General features: G+C 46.7%; 1 protein-coding gene across 1 annotated transcript in view; it reads left to right on the top strand.

Moving 5' to 3' along the window:
* The window catches only part of MCF2L2 (MCF.2 cell line derived transforming sequence-like 2), a 268026-nt gene that overhangs the window by 204155 nt on the left and 43824 nt on the right, over positions 1-20047 (top strand). Inside the window, 5 exon segments of the mRNA XM_019532786.1 lie at positions 1241-1310; positions 7644-7736; positions 8304-8396; positions 12493-12618; positions 15480-15701. Coding sequence (XP_019388331.1) covers positions 1241-1310; positions 7644-7736; positions 8304-8396; positions 12493-12618; positions 15480-15701 — 604 coding nt within the window.

Raw genomic sequence — 20047 nt, 5'->3', positions numbered from 1 at the left:
TCTTTCCCTCCCTACTAGCATGCTCACCTCACCCCAAATTTTGGTATCATCAGCAAATTTAAACAGGTTGCATTTCACCCCATTGTCCAAATCGCTGATGAAGAAATTGAACAGCGCAGGCCCAAGGACCAAGCCCTGGGGGACTCTGCTGCCCACTTCCCCCCAGGTTGAATATGACCCGTCCACCACCACCCTCTGAGCACGACCCGTGAGCCAATCTGCAATCCATCTGACTGTGTAGGCATCAATGCCACAGTCGCCTAGTTTTTTAATGAGGATGGCGTGGGAGACGGTGTCAAAGGCCTTGCTGAAGTCTAGAAAGACTACGTCCACAGTGACACCTGCATCCATTGCCTTTGTGACCTGATCATAAATGGCAATCGGGTTGGTCTGACATGACCTGCCCCTAATGAAACCGTGCTGGTTGCCCTTGAGCATCATCGCTGAAGCCTGCCCATCACAGATGTGCTCCTTGAGGTTGCACTAGGTGAGGGGTGCTCATCCTTCCCATAAGCATGAGTAGAGGGGGTAGGTGCCACCTTACCCTACTTTAGGGTGACCATCATAGAGGACAGTCTGGTTTTCTGCTACTCTGTCCTCTATTGATACAAAACCCAATGCCTTGATGCCCTCTCTTTTTCTCTTCAAGGCGTCCAGTTTCATATCAATAGCGAAAAGAAGACAACCAGCCTGCCCTCTATGATGGCCACCCTACCCTACTTTCTCCTTTCAGCCTGGTGTCTTTCCCAGTTAAAGGCCTGATGCAAAGACCTTTGAAGTCAATGGAAGGACTCTTTAACAGACTTGGGGTCAGGGCCCAAACTCACACATATAGAGCAACTGGGTTAGATGATTAATTGACCTGTTGACTTCAGTAGTGTGCGCTCTTTATCCCTTTGCCCACTTGCTAATCTGCCCTTCTACCTCAGTGGACCCAAATTAGAAACAGAAGTCTGAGCTGCCAAGTGGAGACTGAACCCCAGGAACCATGGGTCCCAGATCGGTCCTGTTATGGATACATTAAAGCACAGTGCCATACCTGGCTGATTTGGGCACTGGACTTGAAGCACCAGCCCAGCTCTCCAGTAATGCCTTTCTCCAGGATTCAGGATCAGGGCCAGGATCTTTCTCATTAATCCCACGTGAAAGCAAACCTAGCACCTAATTCTGGATTTAGATGGTGACCGACACATAATGTAAATGTCTCAGTCTTTTATGAATTGCTTTCCTTTCTTCTCAGAATTTTCCTCAAGGAGCTGGAAAATTGTGTTGAAAACCCTGAGCTGCTTGGTCGATGCTTTTTAAAAAGAGTAAGTACATGCTGCATGCGTACAAAATAAAGAACCTTCTCCAACAGCACTTGCATAATTACTCATGCCCATCCTCATAGGAGGCATCCCATTCATATCCATGGGATGGCGTGTGTGAATGAGGAATACTCATGTGGGAACAGGCTGCCAAGTTAAACCCCGGTTTGAAAAAAGCGGATGCTATTAGTAACGCTGTGATCTAGATACTAGTCTCGTGACTGGCTTCAGTGAAAGGAAGGGATCCTTTTATCTTAGCAGTGGCTTACATTCACATCAACTAGCCCTGCTCACCTCATGCATAATCCGGCCACGGGTGAAGAGGACCATATCACTGCAGATCCTCTGGCCTTACCTATACTCTTCCCTGGGGGAAGGGGGCAATCTGTGCAACAGATCAGCCCTACACCCTCCCCTGGTGCCACTCTGTTGCCTTTCCCCTGCCTGATTTTTGCTGCACTTCTTCCTGCTCTGTGCTCTCTGCCTGGTCTCCCGCTTTGCTTTTCTGATGCCAGCCCTGTGCTCCTCGCCTGACCTGCTGCGCTGCCGTCTGCTTCCTGCCTGATCTGCTGCTGTACAGCCTTCCTGATCCGTTGCTTGCCACACATGCAGGAAGGACACCCATGCCGCATGTGGCACTTGTGCTGCAGGTTGGCCACCCCTGCCCCACCTTACCTACCTCCAGGGAACTGAGCTGTGCACCATGCAGGGGACCCTGTCACGAGACCAGCTCCCCCTCACGCATAGTGAAAGCACCCCATCTCCTCAGCCTGCTCTTTTAAAAGCTAAATGAGGGCAGCACCCACCTTTTATTTGCTCAGAGCATGCGGTAATCTGTGGGAGATCTTCCCACCAGTGAATCAGAGAGGGTTTCCTGCATTTCTTGGTAATGAGCTGTCTAACCCTGTGGAGTCAGCCCCATTACTGAAAGGTCCAAAACTAAAAGGCCGGGCTATTTCATTGTATTGGGCAGTGCAGAATGTATCCCTTGTAGCCACATCTGCCTCTGAGGTATATACTAAGGTGCAGAATGCATTAAGAAAATGACTTCTCTCTGCAAAGCACTTGTAATATCCAGTCTCTCCAGACTTTGCAGTACCCCCAAGCCCTGCATCCTTATTATTGTTCCAAGCAGTATGTCAAAAACTTGTGCTAAAAGGGCTGGTCTACTGGATTACCACTGATTATGTTCTTGTTCTACCCAGCTCACAAAGTGCAGGGGTTTGCATTCAGACACAGGAAACAGATAAAAGTGGCTTGCATCTCCTAAGCCCAGAGGCTGATGTGATCTGATCTGTGGTTCTCACTTGCCACTTTTTTGGTTCTGTTTTCTGCTTTCTTGATTACTGGAGGTCTGTCTGGCCTATTGGCATGTGATAAAACAGTATATTTTTGAAGCAAACAGACCATTATGTTTGCTTTAACAGACCATTAACTGCCTTTTATTGCATAGTTAAAACTAACATGCATGGCCTTTCACAGTAATCAGAAACAATGTGTGTGATGGGAAAATCCTGGCTTCTCCTCTAAAGAAGAATAAAAAATAGTTAAGTAGATTAAAACACGCTAGACATAAAACTTCCTAGTTTATTAAAAATAGTGGGGGGACGAAAAGAAAAAGGCATTGGAAACAATTGAAAATTTTTCTTGTCCAAAGTAGTTCTCCTTCTTAATGGGCCAAATGGCTCAATCCTTTACTAGAGCCTGCAGTCCTGGTTTGTGCAAGTATTTCCACTGAAGTCAAAGGAACTACTCACATGAGTTAAGTTTTTGCCTAACTGGATCCAAATGAGTTCTATACCATTTACAGTATACGGGTCCTTTGGTAGGGACCTTAAAAACCAGGAGGGCATCTTCTTTATATAGTCATTAAAGATTCTTTGGTGTCTTTCATAAGAGACAAGGTTTGCTCCATTGTCTGTCTCCAGCTCTCTGACATTGGTCTGTCCATTGCATTGCACCCTAGAAGCAGCTGCATTTTCCTGGTGCATGAAGGAATTTCTTTATGATGGACTATATCAATACTAAGATGGTTGAAACATACCTATTTTGATTATCAAAAGCCCTGAGCACCCATCTTTTCCACCAATTTAAAGTGGACCTATGGGTACTCAGACCCTGCCTTTACACTGTGTAGAGCGGGCCCTTCTCTATTTAAAATAGACCTTGATTCTCCCCCTTCTTACATCAGTCCAGATCCATGATATGCATGGAGTTTCTCTGGGCAGGGACGTGAATAGAAATCAGGCCTTTTGTCTCCTCTGTCTGGCAGCTTCTGTGAACCAGTCATATAAAACAGTTAAACCACCCTGTGAATGAGAGGCTAAATCGGACGTTTGCTTCACTCCATAATTCAAGCCAGGAGCTAAGAAAGCAAAGCCTTGCTCCCTTGAGACCTGCTCACCAGCACAGTACTGCCTTTGATTCGAGGACTTTCCCCAACACGTTGTTTTTAGATGGAGCCGCGTGAGCTCTGACGAGGTGCCGTTTCTGATGGACAGCGCCTGGGAGACCCAAACAAAAGCCCGGTTGTGTGTTTGTGTTCCCCGCGAGCTGGCAGCCTTTCACTTCTTCCCACTGAGCAAGGGCTTCTGACTCAGCCCCAGTTTTACGACTGTGTTTGCTTTGGCACAGGGGAAAAGTTGAAAGGCCTGCTGTTGAAAAGACCAACTCTGGGTGGAAATGAACACTGTCTCAGTTCTTAACCGTTTCTCAGACAATTCATGGGACCAGTTCCTGATCCCCAGCAGTCAGTGGGAAAACTTGCATTGACCGCATGGAGGAGGGGCAGGATTAAAGACCAGATTATGTGCAGCTCTTTCACGTAGCGAGCAAACTTTTCAAGCACGTCTGCAGTTCATTAGCTGCATTAAAATAATAGGATCCCTCCACTTTGTCCATGAATAGATGTGAGTCTCGCTCTTTTGTTACTGAAGTTGCACAATGGGGCTAGCAGGACATTGTGTGGACAAATAAAGCCCAAATAAAACATTGGGCTATGAGTGTTTACCGATGGTTGTTTTGATTGAATGCCGCCAAAACGTGCTGATTCACTGCTGCCTTTCTCCTGCATTGGTGGTGGCATGATCTCACTGAGGTGAATGCTTCTTCAGGCAAGGTGATGCTGGGATCGATCAAGACCAGTGAGAATAGTTGTAAACTGCAGTCCTTGTTAGAATGGCCTCTTTGGCCCTGTCTGACCACACCTGGACTTTCAGCCCTGTTTTTGTAACTGGTGAAAAACACCAGCACCTTCTAATTCAGGTTACAAGCAAGATGGCTTGGTTTGTGTCCGCAGACCGGCTTTTGTGTCATTGCAAAGGTGTGGGCGCATCCACAGCATCTGTACTGTCCACTTGGAGAGAGTCTGGACAGGCATCCCATAATAGATTAGATCAAAATGAAGTTCTCCGGCAGAACAGGTAAAGCCTAATCAGCCGTGGTAGTCTGTCCAGTGCACCAGTTTAGCAAAGCAGAGGTTTCCGGGTGAAATTGGACCACTTGTGTGCTTAAAGTGAAGCAGGAGCTGAAGTGCTTGTCTAGATTAGGGCCAGAGCACTGAGCGCTTGGCAGATTGATCCCACAAGGCAGCACCCGCTGCAAGTGGGACAGCACGCTCCGGGATGATGCACTACAGCTGTTTCTTCCCAAAGCCTGTTGAGGATGCTCTGCAATCACTGTGCGGAGCTGCCTACCACCATGCAAACTTAGGCCCCAGGCAAGGGTAAAAGACTGGATTGCCACTGTGCTAGGCTAGGATGCATATATAAAGCCAGCTGTGTTAGTGACTGGTTCACGTGCAACGATCAAGAGAGCCTGACCCCAGGAAGATTGAGCAGAGGTGGAAGGTAGTCAGCATTTTGCAGGACCCTGCTCAGATCCTGGTGTGATTGAGCACTTTTAGTGTTAATATTGCCAGGCCTGGAAAGAGAAGAAAATTTAAGAGGAATTGGTGACTGCAGGACTTGGCCAGTGGAGAGACGGAGCACTTAAGAAATTAAGCTCTTTGTGAAAGCTTTGCGGCAATTCTTGAAGCTTTCAGCTATACGCTAAAGGCCAAATTTCTACCCTCAAATTTATAAACTCATCAGGTTCCAATCTATTTAATGGAGTTGGGCATATGTGTTCTGGAAACAGCACAAATATTTGTGAAGCTTTTTGAGGTCCCTGAGTGGAACACACCATAGCATTGCAAAGCACTCTGGATGCAGGGGCAGAGAACGTGGTAGAAATGCACTTGCGGGTAGCGGGAAGCCTTGGATCTGCACCCTCCAGAACTGTGTTGGTGCTGAAGGTCCTGTTCTGAATAAGAAGCAAGGCCCATCTCTAATTCTTTCCCCAAGGAAGACCTATTCCTCTGTTTTCAAGACACAGGACACTTCTCTGAGCTTGCTGGATCTTGGCACATTCAGAGCTCTAGCTTTGCCCAGGAAGGTGCTACATGAGGGGAAGTGACCTGTCAGTTAATTGTTGTTGTCCCCTCATTTTTCTGCAGTTTAAACACAACCTTTAGGGGGTACGCTGATACAGATTTTCTTGTGCAATACCGATAGCCGATGATTAGCCAACCGTATCAGCTGATGCCGAGCCAATAACTGATATTTAGTAATACTGCAAGGCATTTTAAACTACTAACATAAATACATCTTTTTTCTGTTTTGCATTTATCACACACACACACACACATGCACGCACGCCTCCTGCCCATTCTGGCCCTCAATTAGGAAAATGGTGACTGCTTTATTCCCACGTACGTCACCCCCCTCACCCATGGCTCCTACCTGCTCCCCATGCAGCCTGTGCTGCTGTCCCAGGTGGGCAGGGTGAACCCTTGCACAGACAGTGGCGCCAGGTGTGTTTGGAGCCCTGGAGCATGCTGCTGCTTCAGCACCAGTGGGCCCACCACAGCTGAGCTCCTTTGGCTGCTGGGAAGAAGCCACTTTTGCAAAGGTGCTGGGTGGAGCAGAATGTCCCTGTCGCAGTGCCTTACCCTGCCTGTGCACAGCCCAATGTCTCCATGGCAGGCCTGGTGCTCAGGTACCTGCTGCGTGCATGGCATTGGCATGACAGCAGCAGCCGGAGCAGGTAACAGTCCCTTTGTTGCTTAGTGCAGCACCTTGTGACCGCTCCCCAGTGCCCCCTCTGCCTCCCGTTGCTCTCTGGGACCTATAGTCTGCCATGGGCATGGACTGGTGGCAGAGCACGGGGACCAGACTATGGTCGCCAGGGTGCTTTGGGTACACAGCCATAATTATCAGCTACAACAACCAAAAAAAGCCAATAGCTGATAACGTCGTTTCTCCTTTGATCAGTGCCGATTCGATAGCCAACAGATATATCAGTGCACCCCTACTTTTTTATGTCCCTCTAAAGCTGCTTTCTTAATTAAGCATCGCCTTAGTTTCCTTCCCCCTCCCCCACAGTCCACTTAGCTTTTTGTAGGTAAGAAGCGCGTTTTAATGCTCAATTACCCTTTCCTAGTCCCCTCCATTCTGTGGTTTCTACCCTCTGCTACAATGAACCAAAAAGGTAATAGCTTACAGGCAGAGGTGTAGCGAGCTTATGGTACCCAGGGGCAGGGGGGGCATATGCAGACTGCTGTGGCAGGGGCCAGGGGAGGGAAGTCTTACCTGCCCAGGCTTTCTGCGCAGGGAAGGCAGCTGCTACTGCTACTGCTGCCATTTTATTGGTGCTGTGGTACAAAAGTGGTAGCAGTAGCAATAGTAGCTGCCTTCCCTGTGCAGAGTCCAGGCAGCAGCAGCAGAGAAAAAGTGAGTCTGGAGGCAGCAGCCTTGTGGTGTGTACAACCTGGGAGCTGACCCCCCGACCCCAGATATGACACTGGGTGCAGAGCTGCTCCTACTGTGAGAGACTCCCTGGAGAAAGGGGAGCATTATTACAATCACCCCCCTCCCTCTCTGCCCCCAAGGTGTACTGCCAGGTGCAGGGCTGTACTACCCAACTCCTATTGCCAGCAGTGCAGGGCTACCTCTTCCATGGTAAAAGCTCCTGGGGGATGGGGGAGTGGAGAGTCTGGCATTGTTTCATAGTCAACACCAGGGGCTAGTGCCCCACTTGCCTTCCTCTCCCCTTGCCTATTTACACGACTGCTTATGGGGATGTATTGACAGGAGTGTTGTATGCAAGTCATAGGAAGTTATTCTTCCACACTGTTCTGCACTGGCGAGGCCTCATCTGGAGCACTTCATCCAGTTTTGGGTACCACACTTTAAGAGAGCATGGATGAGATAGAAGAAGGAAAGAAGACACAACTAAAGGTGGGCTCTGGGTACATTCTTTCTTCATCTGTTGCTTAAATTTTTCTTTTCTCTGTAGAAGGAGGATCTCCAAATATATGAAAAATACTGTCAGAATAAGCCAAGGTCTGAAGCTCTCTGGAGGCAATGTGCAGACAACCTCTTCTTTCAGGTACTGTTGTTATGGACTGGCGGTGCAAATCCATTAGCTCCTGTTTTCCTTCCATGGCTGTTCTCTCTTTCTGCATTTATGTCATTTTTAAAAGATAGAGGAATATATTTATCTTAATGTATTCATCTTTTAATTAAAGGAAGCACTCAGCTACTCAACCCACTGTCTTACACAACACCGTTGGCAGACAGATGGAAGGATAGATGGATTTCTTTGCTTGTCAGCACTCATTCAAATTTGTAATTAAAATGGCCAGGGGCTGGTCTATTTTCTAAGATCAAGTTGTTGAAATTTCACCAAAAGAAGTCACAAGATTTGAACCAGAGTCTTGCCTGTCCATAGACTTTAACTCTGATTCAAAGGTGTTTACATACTCTCCACAGCCTGGAAATGCCACTTCTGAATTGGATGGTGAAGTCTGGTGTATGCCGAACAGGAAGTTATCTTGATGAATCAATCAGTGCTTCAACCTCTAATTGTCTGAACCTTAGTTCAAGTCTCTGTACCCTTGCTATGTTTCTGAGAATTACAGTGGTTTTTATCTCTGTTTGTTTTTTCATCTTACAGGAATGCCAGCGTAAATTGGATCATAAGCTCTCATTAGATGCGTATCTCTTAAAGCCGGTTCAAAGAATCACGAAGTACCAGCTGCTTTTAAAGGTAATTAAGTCTGACAGACATTCTGCATAGAAAGGTAATGCACTACTGGAGAATATTGCCTTCTCTTTCCATAGTTTGGCATTATGCAGCAGTGTCCTGTTTAGAGGGCTGCACCTGAAAGAAATTAGTTCTCTATCAGCAAATACCTCACTACATTAAATTAACATGGTAGAGAAACAAGCCTATCCAAATAAGAATTCTGTTTAAATGCAGTTTTTGGATTCAATACTACAATTGCACTAAAAAGAAAAAAGTTACTGTTATGGTTTTCCATGATAGATTGTAATGTACCCATTTTAATTAGATATTGCAAACCATTTAATTAGAGCAAGGCATGGTCTAATGGCCTGAGCATAGGACTCTGTGCCAGAATTTCCCATCCTGCTCCTGGCTTCACTGGAATCCATGGCAGAACTCAACGAATGAAGGAATTTCATCCTTCCAAGCCTTTGACCCCTGATGTTTTTTTTCCAGTTGTGAATAAATTACTCAAAACAATATTTTCCAAAGGAATCCTCTTACTATGGGCAGGTCCATTTTGAAAGGCCCAATCTGGAGCAGATTAGATCTCATTTTGAGAAATCCTGAATATTTCAAGCTCCTGTTAGACATCAGTTGGGCTTGGGAGTGATCCATACCATCAACATTCAGGTCCAAAATGAGTAACAAGAAACTGAAGCAGCAAAATGGTGGTTTTCATTTCTGTGTCCATCTTCTCAACTCAAACAAAGGGATAATTATATTTACTCACCCAACTTACAGGGTTTAGGAAGGATTACTTCTTTATTGCTTTGAGGCACTTTGACTGTTGATAATGCTATTGAGTGTCTATACACATGCTCCAGGGTGGAGGGAGAGGTGCTTTAATTAGAGTGGGTCTGGGAGGCACTCTAATTAAAGTGCCATCAGTATCACGTGTATTCAGCGTATTCAGCATCCCGAGCTTCAGAACGGTGGCGGAGAGGCTTTAACTCAAGCTTGTTCTATCAGCTTCAGTTAAAGTGCTCCTGCCGCTATTTTGAAGCACGGGGACCCACTGAATACACATGAAGTGGAGGCTGCTGGAGCACGATAATTAGAATGCTCCAGTGGACTTGCAGCACACTTGATTGAGTCTGCTCCAATGCTTGCTAATTCACGTGCTTCAGCAGCTAATTAGCACGCGTCAGAGCAGAGGTGCCCATTGTGTTCTAAAGTGCACTATGAAATGCAGCACATAAATCTAGGGCCCCAATCTCAGTTGGTATAAATCGGCGTTGACCAACTGACATCAAAGAAATTGTACAGGTTTTCATCATTTAAAGGTCCGGCTCCTCATTTATTTATGTAGCACTTCAATATCATACTGATGAACCCTACAAAACCCCCTAGACTGAAGAGGCCTCAATACACTAAATGCGCCAGCTTTAACACTGGTGCAATTTCACAGACTCCACTGGCATTACATCTCTTTGCTCTAGAGATCAATTTGGTTTCGTTATTCCGAGTTGCTGGAAGTGATATCACTTGAAGGGAGGGAGAGAGAGAGATTAAAATTAATTTTCAAGTTCTCTGCAAGAGCACTAATAAACTCTGCTCTAATTGCAATTTAAAATATATCAGTAAACAAAGTGAGATTAGATCAAAGTAAAGTTCTCAGGCAGAACAAGTAGAGCCCTGGACCTCTAAACAGGTCAGGCCAGTTCTGTACACACCTACCAGTATGTTAGGAAAGGCATTTAACACATCAGGAATTTGGAGAGCACCACAGAGACAGCTCACTGAATCCCCTGAAGTAGAAGGGGGAAAGGGGAGTGAATCTAGAGAGCCTAGGTGTGTTTAGCTTGGAGATAAGGCGGCTAGAAGGGGACATAGCAGCTGCCTTCAAATATTTGAAAGGCTGCCGTAAAGAAGAGTGAGAACAACAACTTTTCTCCCTTGCCCCAGAGGGCAGGACACAAAGCAGTGGCTTTAAATAACCTTAAGGGCAAATTAGATTACATCTCAGGCAAGGCTTTCTGGCTGTTAGAACAGTTAAGCAGCCAAACGGACTGCGCGGGGAGGTTGTGGCATCTCTGCTGGAGGCTGTGAAGAGGAGACTGGATAAGCGTTGGTCAGGGATGATTTAGGAGCTGCATTCCTGCATTCATGCAGGGGGCAAGGCCAGACGGCCCCCAAGGCCCCTTCCAATCCCACGATTCTCAATTCCAAATAAAATGCAGCCGAACCTAGGGCGGAGCCGCATCTGAAAGCAGAGAACTGAAATGTGGGAAGATTTCAACCCACAACTTTGCAGGATGGGCTCATCTTTGCCAAGTTTTGCTTGGTTAGGTGCAAAAGTTGACAAAACAATTACTCACCCATAGCTCAGTTAACATTGGCTGAAACCGTGATGCTGGAGGCTTTCTAAACCTCGCCCACATTTGGGGTTTGTTAGAAAACCAGGTGAATGCTTAGGACATCTGTTTCATGTAGCAAACAGTAATTAACAGGGAGAGCATGAGTTCAGCTAGCATCCTGATTCCTGATTATTTTCGAAAATACGGTGCACAGACTGTACTGTTCTTAGGCCTCCTGTTGGCAAGTTCAGAGGCAGAACTGAACCTGTTAGAGGTGCTAATGTTTAGTGCCGATGCCATTGCCATGCCTGTTCCCCCGTAGCATTGTCTTTTTGTGTTTTCGAAATGCAGCCTGTTTATAATCAGCCAAACACTGTGGTCATAGCAATGCTACGTGCGTGAGGAAGTACCCAGTTAATAGCTATTAACAGGGAACCTATCAGGGCCTATAAAGCTAATTGAAAATAAGCTGTTTCTGTGTGCTTTATATGTTGGTACTTGACAACAAACAAACAGTACTTCAACCCAACTGGTTAATAAATGAATCTGTGGAGCAGCAAAAGCAGGAGCCAACAAACTCGACAACACCTGTTTATTGTCTTGCTTTCAGTAGTGCCAATGTGCTTTAGCAACCTGGGCCTGCGTGGTGCTGGCTGGCTCTTCCGAGACCTTCTGCCATTTCATCTCCTCCACACCTCCGCAGGGTTGAGCTGTTTCAGCATCTTTGGGGAGAATAAGACTCGTCAGAGCTGAACCGTCCGTGTCTGATTTCATGCTCAGTCTGTTAAACTTTTCTAGGTACCCAGAGCAAAGACAAACAATTCTAAACACAGATGTGTGTAAATTGAGAGTAACTGGATTAAATGCAGCAGGATTGAACTGTTGTAAAACTGTTTGGAGTGAGAGCTGAATCAGGCCACAACATAGGGCAGCAGCAAGGGGTGGGTGAGAGGCAGGCTCCAGCAAAATGCCAAAAGTCCTGATTTTCCTCCTGCCTTCTACCTGAATGAACAAGTGAGAGGAGAATCAGATCCAAAATGTTCCTCCAAGCTCTTCAGTGATGACCAGTGAGTGGGGGATAAAAGGCAGCAGTGAGACAAGATGTCCTTGCGTACCACCGTAGGGGACTCTAAGCAGTAGTTGGGCCTGCACATTTGGAATCCCAGTCAGGTTCATATCTGGAGAGACTCCAAACTTTGGGATTTTAATTGTCTTCCCTTTGTTTGTTTTCTGGACCTTTTCCATCTGCTTTCTGGCAGGTCTGGGACTTTTCCCTTTGTTCCCCATACAGAGGATGGAATTAAGGGAGAGGTTTCATTCCCTCCAGAAGAGCTCCTACCCATTTTTAAAATATATGTAATGCATTTTTTTTACTAAAAATAAGCCTCCTTTATCAAATGGCTGTCTTCTAAAAAAAGATTTCAAATTTCCACCTGTAGATTGATCACTTGGAGACAGAGGTAGAGAATAAGTGATCTGAGAGATGCCTCTGTATCTTCCCTGCAGAAATCATTCAGCCAAATTCTGTGACTTGCGTTATTCAGGGAATAAAATAAGATGTACATACTAATTTTAAATGAATTGGTCAAACCTAAAAATGTCCCCAAAAGGTCTGTTTTTGATGGTAAAGAGAATCTACTTCTATGCTAGTACTGTGTGTGCAACACGTAGCTCGAGGAGGATGGTCTTATCCTATGATAAATGTATTTATAGGATATTGTTCAGGGTGCACTTTGGGGACTTCTTTTCATTCACCCAAGTTTGTTGTTTCAAATTAGGAAATGCTGAAATGTAGCAAGAATTCAGAAGGCACTGCTGAACTGGAAGAAGCTCTGGCCACAATGCTTGATATCATCAAGTCTGTCAATGACTCTATGCATCAGATAGCGATCACGGGATATGAGGTAACATCATTTATCAGCACCCTAGCCCCAACCAGTGATGTTCTGACCGACTGTAGTTGGCTGCACCTGCCACCGTTGCGTATTGCAGAAACCTGGCTTACCGATTGCTTAAATGATAGCCTTCCCAAATAACTGCCCTGACAGAAAACCATGCCATGAGATATTGCGGTAACCAAACCTAAATGTCAAAACTTCACTCAAACAAAATATGTAGAGAGAGGGAGGCCAACCTGATGTATTCCTCTGAACCATGGAGCTTGACCCTGACACTTGGAAATGGAATAAGGTAGGCTTGGCTGGTCCAAGATAAGGAAGTCACTGAAGGCTGTAGATGATTCTGTGCAGATGAGAAACATACTGGACCGCTAGTCATCACTGGGGAAAAGCTGGTTTACATATAAACAAGACAATGGAAACTCACTGTAGCTGGAGGCTTATCTGCCTCCAGGACATTAACAAAAATACCCGCAGTCCCAAGGAAGTGGTCAGATGCATCCTTTCTCTGGCTCTACTCGCATCAGTTGAGTTACGTCTACAATTTCTCACCCATAGCTTCTCGTTGTGGACAAAATCCACAATGAGAAGTGGATCACTAAAGAAGGGTGGAAATGACTGAAACATGAGAGAGAACTCCGGTTGAGACCATGACTGTTATTGGGTGTCATTCAGTGAAGTGAAGATTGGCAGGGGATATGATCACCATTTAGAAATATTTAAAATGTGTAGACCCCAAAGACACACATTATTTCATCTGATTTAAGGAACTGTAAGGAAGTGTGATGAGTTTAATTTAAACTCATTCGACCAGGTTGCCAAATATGTTTTTAACCATTCTAATTTCCACCGTTCTGTCATTCATAATTTTACCAGTTAAGTGCATGTCTGATAGAGAAGAGCAGTGGATGATACTGTGATGTGAGCTACACCTCTGTGTCAGCAGTGCTGAACGCAGGGTGGAATTAGACTTGCTCAGCGGTGTGTCATAGGTCCTGATGGAAGGGCTCCCATAGCTCATGTCATGAGGCTTTTGGAGCAGGATTATCTTAGTTGTAACCCTGCTATAGCCATGAAGGTCCAGGTACCTGTGGTGAGCAGGAGGCAGAGCAACAATAACGATGTCCATGGGTGCTGTGCATTTGTTACCCTAGCCAGCACATCTATTACTTGTCTCACCCGGGGTACAGAGGAACAGCACTAAATCTTAATTCTAGTTAAGCCTTCAAAGCCCAGAGGATTTATCTGCAGCATATCATCTTGGCCAAATGGCCATGAAGCTTCTGCTTTTGCTGCATGTGCTACACGGTTTACTGAACGAAGGTGAATTTTACTTTGTCCCTTGACAGACTCCAAGGTCACTGTTGAGCAGTTAGAATGGGAATTGTTTTTAATTACTCTACTGTATCTTTGAGCTGAAAGGCCACGTTTACATCAATAATGCAACAGGAATTACCTCGTCCCATCAGTAATTTGTGGAGCACTCAAATTTACCATTGCTTGGGGATGTCCAATGTATTTGCTTTTATTAGCTGAACAATTACCTCTGACTGAGTTTGTTAATTATTAAATTCCTCATATCCAGCATTCTGTAATCTCTCTGCTTTGCCGATTGAAAGGATTTTCAAGTAGATATCAGTACTGAACCTTATTCTAACAGGGATAATATATATAATACACACTTTTGAATCTTCATTCAAAGAGGGATATAATATGCAAAACAAAATGATGGGATGGGACTTAACATAGACCCAGTGAGTTTTACGTGCACACTTTATGGACTTGACTCCTGTTTCCTTGGAAGTGGCAGGGCTTCTTTTCATTTCTACAATAGTTAACTAAAGGTCAGAGAAGCCAGGATTTCCTGAGAACAGTTTCTGTTTCTGTGAAAAGCTGTTTCCTTTGCAGTCATGTAAACAAAATTGTGGGGCTACCTGTATTCAGCATTAGGTTTTTGCAAAACCCTTTTGCAGAGTCTTTGGAGCCAGACCTCACCTGATGCAACTACTCAGGTGAAATGGTTAACTGAATGTATAGCTTTTGCTGAATTTATAGCTTGCTGTAGCATGTACAACAGGACTGCACCAGTGACTGCAGCATCCCCTGGTGCAACTGGTGCTGGTTGAACCTGCTCTTAATATCACTGAAGTAATGAAGGGTTCCTTAGAGTCAATGCAAAATACTGGGTTCTCCTTGACTTTTTCACTTGGGTTTGAATCATAGAAAGTTAGGGTTGGAAGGGACCTCAGGAGATCACATCTAGTCCCATCCCCTGCTTAAAGCAGGACCATCCTCAACTAGATCATCCCAGCCAAAGCTTTGTCTAGCTGGATCTTGAACACCTCCAAGGATAGAGCTTCCACCACCTCTCTGGGTAACCTGTTCCAGTATTTTACTACCCTCCTAGTGAGAAAATTCTTCCTAATATCCAACCTAAACTTCCCTTGATTTGGTTGGAGTTCTTTCAATTTTACCTCTTCAGGGCTTTAGAGGTGAGCAGGTTCTCCTTCAACTTTCTGCATGGCTTGTGAGAGTCTCCCAAAGCTTTGCAAGCAATGGGTGACTCTCAAAGATTCTCCCATTTGCCCTGAATAAGCTCCCTTTGGCACACAATGCTGCCATTGGTCTGCTGAGCAGCTCAGGTCTTTGCAAATTCTTTGGTCCCTTTCCCATGCTAGCTCCCCATCCAGGGCACAAATTCCAGGTCTTTGTCCTGATATTTGGAGCCTTCTGTGGGATTGGCCCAAATGAACAAAAAGCATTTCTGTCTCTGTAACCATAACCCCACACCCCAATTACACTGCATTTGGGACCAGGGCTTGAACCTGACTATGTCTTCCTCCTCTTCTCTTGCTCCTCTCCAATAGGGTGATGTGAATGAGCTTGGTAAGCTGCTGATGCAGGGCTCCTTCAATGTCTGGACTGACCACAAGAAGGGTCACAACAAGGTGAAGGACTTGGCGAGGTTCAAGCCAATGCAAAGGCATCTCTTCCTCTATGCCAAGATGCTGCTCTTCTGCAAGAAACGGGAGGAAAACACAGATGGCCATGAGAAGACACCTTCCTACAGCTTTAAAAATTCATTAAAGGTAATAAACTTGCCATGGAGGGGCAGGAAAGGGATAATCCACTAACTTCTAATCTCTGCAGTCAAAAATAGCTCTATTACTCTCTGGCTTCAGTCGGTAGAAGCTTTGTTACAGATGTCATGTTGTGTTATCAAAGTAGCTGCAAATGAACTGCAGAATACAGGGCAAATCTTACAATTGGCAGAAGTGATGCTTCAACCCATGAATTAAGGCTTTGTTTATTAACAGAAGTTTTTCTATCAGGCCAGATTTTCCCTCTGAGCACTTTGATGTGCTCCTTTAGATGTCACTAGTAGCACCTGATTCCATGTTTAAGTGTATAAGGCTCCAGTCTGCTATACATACACTATTCATACTGCTTGGTTTTGAAGGCAACCATAATAAATCATTGCCCAAAGAAAGTACAAATCATCCCAAATGTGATTAGTGTAAATGCTTCAAGCTTATCTCGGAAGATATTACATTGCTGCTGGTGGTGGTGGTACTGCTATTAATACACAGGATAAATAACCTTATGGTGAAGCCTAAGGAACATATTGGGTCTGAAACCCCATTGTTCTCCAGTCAGGATTTAGGCATTGTAACAGGACATGATTCCTGCTGCAAAAAGCTTGAAAATCTAATTTTAAGACAAAAACATTTGTGACAGGGCACTGGGGTGCGCCTGTCCCTTTAGGAGGAGAAGCTGCCTGAGAGGCAGCTTGCAGGTGTAGAGGGGAGGCTGATTAAGGTCTTACCTGACCTGAAGGAGGCCGAGCTTCAGGCATAAAAGCCCAGAGCCTGAGCCCTGAGAGCCATGAAGGTAGGAGCTCCTGGCAGCAGTGCACCTAGTCTGACAGGAGAACTGGATAAGCAGCTCTGCAAGTCTGGAAACAGGGGAAGTTTTGTGGGGCAGAGACAGGCTGTTTATGCAGGCAAGTGTCTTTTATTCTATGTTAAACCCAGAGAGGGTGTGGGGGGGGTCTGCCAGAAACCTTTTTTTTAAAAATTAAGTTGGACTGGTGGTTTAGTCTTGAACCCCACTGGAGCAGGGTCAAGGCTTACTCAGAGAACCAGTAGCCCAGAGAGGGTCTGAATGTGGGACCAGGAGGTCTGCAAGCCCAGAGGAGGGGCTATAGCCAGAGACTGCCAGAGTCAGAGAGCCTGGCAAATCCAACTGGCCCAGGGGTAGGGCCAGGCCCCAGGAGGGGCCAAAGATCTGGAAGGGGCCACAGCTGGAGACTGATTCTAGGGGGGCAAGTCAGGCCAGAGAGCATGGAGGTCTCAATTGGCCTGAGGGTGGGACCAGAAGGAAGGACCAGACCCTGGGAGCCTGGAGACCTTGACTGGCTCAGGAGTGAAGCCAGGGCCCACAAAGGTCCAAGAGGGACCACCACCAGAGACTGGTACGGTCAAAGACTCACAGTTAGGGAGGCTGGAACCTAGAACCTAGGTGTGATACCAGACGCTCAAGTAGTCCTTAAAGCAGCGGTGGGCAATTATTTTGAGTGGAAGGCAGCTTACCAAATTTTGGCAAGCTGTTGAGGGCTGCATGCGTAGCCGCACCACTTGACAGGTTCCCCACCCTCTGGTCACCATCTTGTGACTGGAAATCCTGCCCCCTAACACCTGACCTTGACCACTAGAAGTCCCTCCCCTTGCTTGTGGGAGTAGTCCTTTCACCAAGAGGTTTTGCCATCTCAGAACCAGAAAAAAAAGACAAATTATGTTCTAAAAATCAAACATCTAAAACATTCATTAATTTGATTTCAAAAAATATTTTTGTTCTGGTTTACATGTGTTTGTGTAGTGCACATAGAGGTGATTGTATATAATATCTTAAAATGAAGGCTCTCTCTTGTATCTTGTGGGGGGGTATAGGTTTCTGTGGGGGTATGAGGGGGTGGCTGTGCCTGTGGGGAGTGGATAGGTGTGGCGGTGAGGTGATGGAGCTTGTGGATGTATGTGGATATGTGGGGTGTGGGTGGATATGGGGTTTGTGGGGGAAGTAGAGTGGCTAGGGTAGATGAGGGGATGTGGGGGTCTGCATGTATGGCAGGGCAAGCGGGGTATGGGTGCATGTTTGTGGGACTCGCCACACAGACACACACACACACCCTGGCGTATTTGTATGGTCCTGTGCTTCCCCATCCAGCAATACAGCTGGGAGCCATGTGGTGCTGGAGCAGTGCCTAGGCAGGAGGGCAGGGACATGGCTGGGGGTTGGGACAGGGCTGGGCTTCTGCCTTCTGCTGATGGTCCCCCCTGAGTCCTACTGTCCCTGGTTACTGTCATCTTTGACAGGCAGCCAGGAGCAGATAGATATTAATTTTCTAAGTTTTTGGGAGGTCCCACAGGCTGGATAGAATGGCCTGGAGAGCTGGATGTGGCCCATGGGCCATATTTTGCCCACCCCTGCCTTAAAGCTATAGGTGCCTTGCATGGTCAAGAGGGTCCATTAAGCTTAAGGGTCAGATCAAAACTACTGGGGTCTGGTAGAGACCTGGTGGTGACTTAAATGAACTGAGGCTCTCTAAGGCCCATGGACAGCCTCCCTTATTCAAGCTTTAGTAAAAACGAGGTGGGGTGGTTGAGCAATTGAGGGCAGGCTACGTTAGAGACTGAACCAAGCAGGAGACTCAGGCCACAAGGTGGCATCGCAGCTGCCCCTGGGGATTGAATCCTGTCACACCACCCAAATGAGTTGAAAAAAAAAAAAGAAATGGGAGGGGGAGAGGAGAAGACATACAACAGGAAGAAGAGCCTTTTCCTGCCTGGTGCACTGCCCCCACTGCCTGGCTTCTCTGCAAGGAGGTAAGCACTGTAACAAATAAATTTAGTTTTTGAGGTGGAGTGCTCTTCGGTTCACAAAAGTTATGGAGGGATTCCTTGAGTCATGCAAGGGGCATCTTGAGTCCAAAAGGTAGTTAGGTCAAAGGACGTGGTCATCATGGGTGATCTGAAATTTCCAGATGTATGCTGGGAAGAGCAGTCAGCCATGTCTGACTGCTCACAAAGGTTCCTAGCCCAAATGCAGGACCTCCACCCTACCCAGGAGGTGCACAGCCCCACCAGGGGAGATGCCTTGTTGGACCTGGTGCTGGCCACTGGTGACGACCTGGTGAGGGGGCTGCGGGTGCTCGACCACCTGGGCAACAGCGATCATCGCCTGCTGGAATTCACCATCCAGCGCAAGGTGGCAAAGGCCTACAGCAAGGCAGCAGCCCTAGATTTCAGGAGGGCAAACTTCAGTGAGCTAAGGGGAATAGCTGGGGAAGCACTGAGGTCCCGGAGGGGAGGGGAGCCGGGTGTCCAAGGAGAGTGATTGCTCTTTAAGGAGACGATCCTCCAAGCCCAAAGAAAGGTAATCCCAGCACGGATCAAAGGGAGCAGGAGGGCACACAAGCCCCCACGGCCACCAAAAGCATCCAGGAATGATTCCTAGGTAAAAGGGAGGCATATACCCAATGGCAGGGAGGGACAATCCCCAGGGAGGATTACACTGTGGTTGCTTGGGGCTGCAGGACGGCAGTCAGGGAGGCCAAGGCGGAGATGGGACTGGGATTAGCTTCCCGGATTAAGGACAATAAGAAGTCTTTTTTTAAATACATAGGGGGCAAAAAGAAGATTCTGGGTAACGTGGGACCCCTGCAGGACATGCTAGGAAATTTGGACGTCACACCAGACAACAAAGCTAACCTATTTAACGATTTCTTTGCCTCCATTTTCCTGAGCAGGGACTGGAACAGCCACCGCACCTCTGGGCCCCCCTTACACTCCAGGAGAGGCGCACCTAGGCCAAGGATTACTAAGGAACTAGTTAGGGAACTTCTGGAGGGACTGGATGTATTCAAATCAGCTGGTCCGGATGATCTCCACCCTAAAGTACTGAGAGAATTAGCTGCAGTCATTGCGGGACCCCTGGCACGGCTGTACGAGCACTCATGGTGCTCTGGTGTGGTGCCAGAGGACTGGAAGAGGGCCAATGTGGTCCCCATCTTCAAAAAGCGGAGGAAGGAGGACCCGGGGAACTATAGGCCAGTTAGTCTTACCTCGATCCTGGGTAAGTTTTTTGAGAGAATTATCCTGGCGCATGTCCACGAGGGGCCAGCAGGGGAGGTTATGCTTAGGGGCAACCAACATGGGTTCATCAGTGGCAGGTCCTGTCAGACCAACCTGGTGGCCTTCTACGACCAGGTCACCAAATCCTTAGATGCAGGGGTAGCAGTAGACATCGTCTTCCTGGACTTTCGGGAGGCCTTCAACACTGTCTCTCACCCCGTTCTCATTAAGAAACTGGGGGGCTGTGGTGTAGACCCCCACACAGTCAAATGGGTCGCCAACTGGCTGGAGGGCCGCACCCAGAG

The sequence above is a fragment of the Crocodylus porosus genome, unplaced genomic scaffold, assembly GCF_001723895.1.
Source record: "Crocodylus porosus isolate Cpor-Errol unplaced genomic scaffold, CroPor_comp1, whole genome shotgun sequence".
Lineage (NCBI taxonomy): Eukaryota > Metazoa > Chordata > Crocodylia > Crocodylidae > Crocodylus > Crocodylus porosus.
The sequence above is the reverse complement of the archived record's forward strand: the minus strand, read 5'-3'. Positions and strand labels throughout refer to the sequence as shown.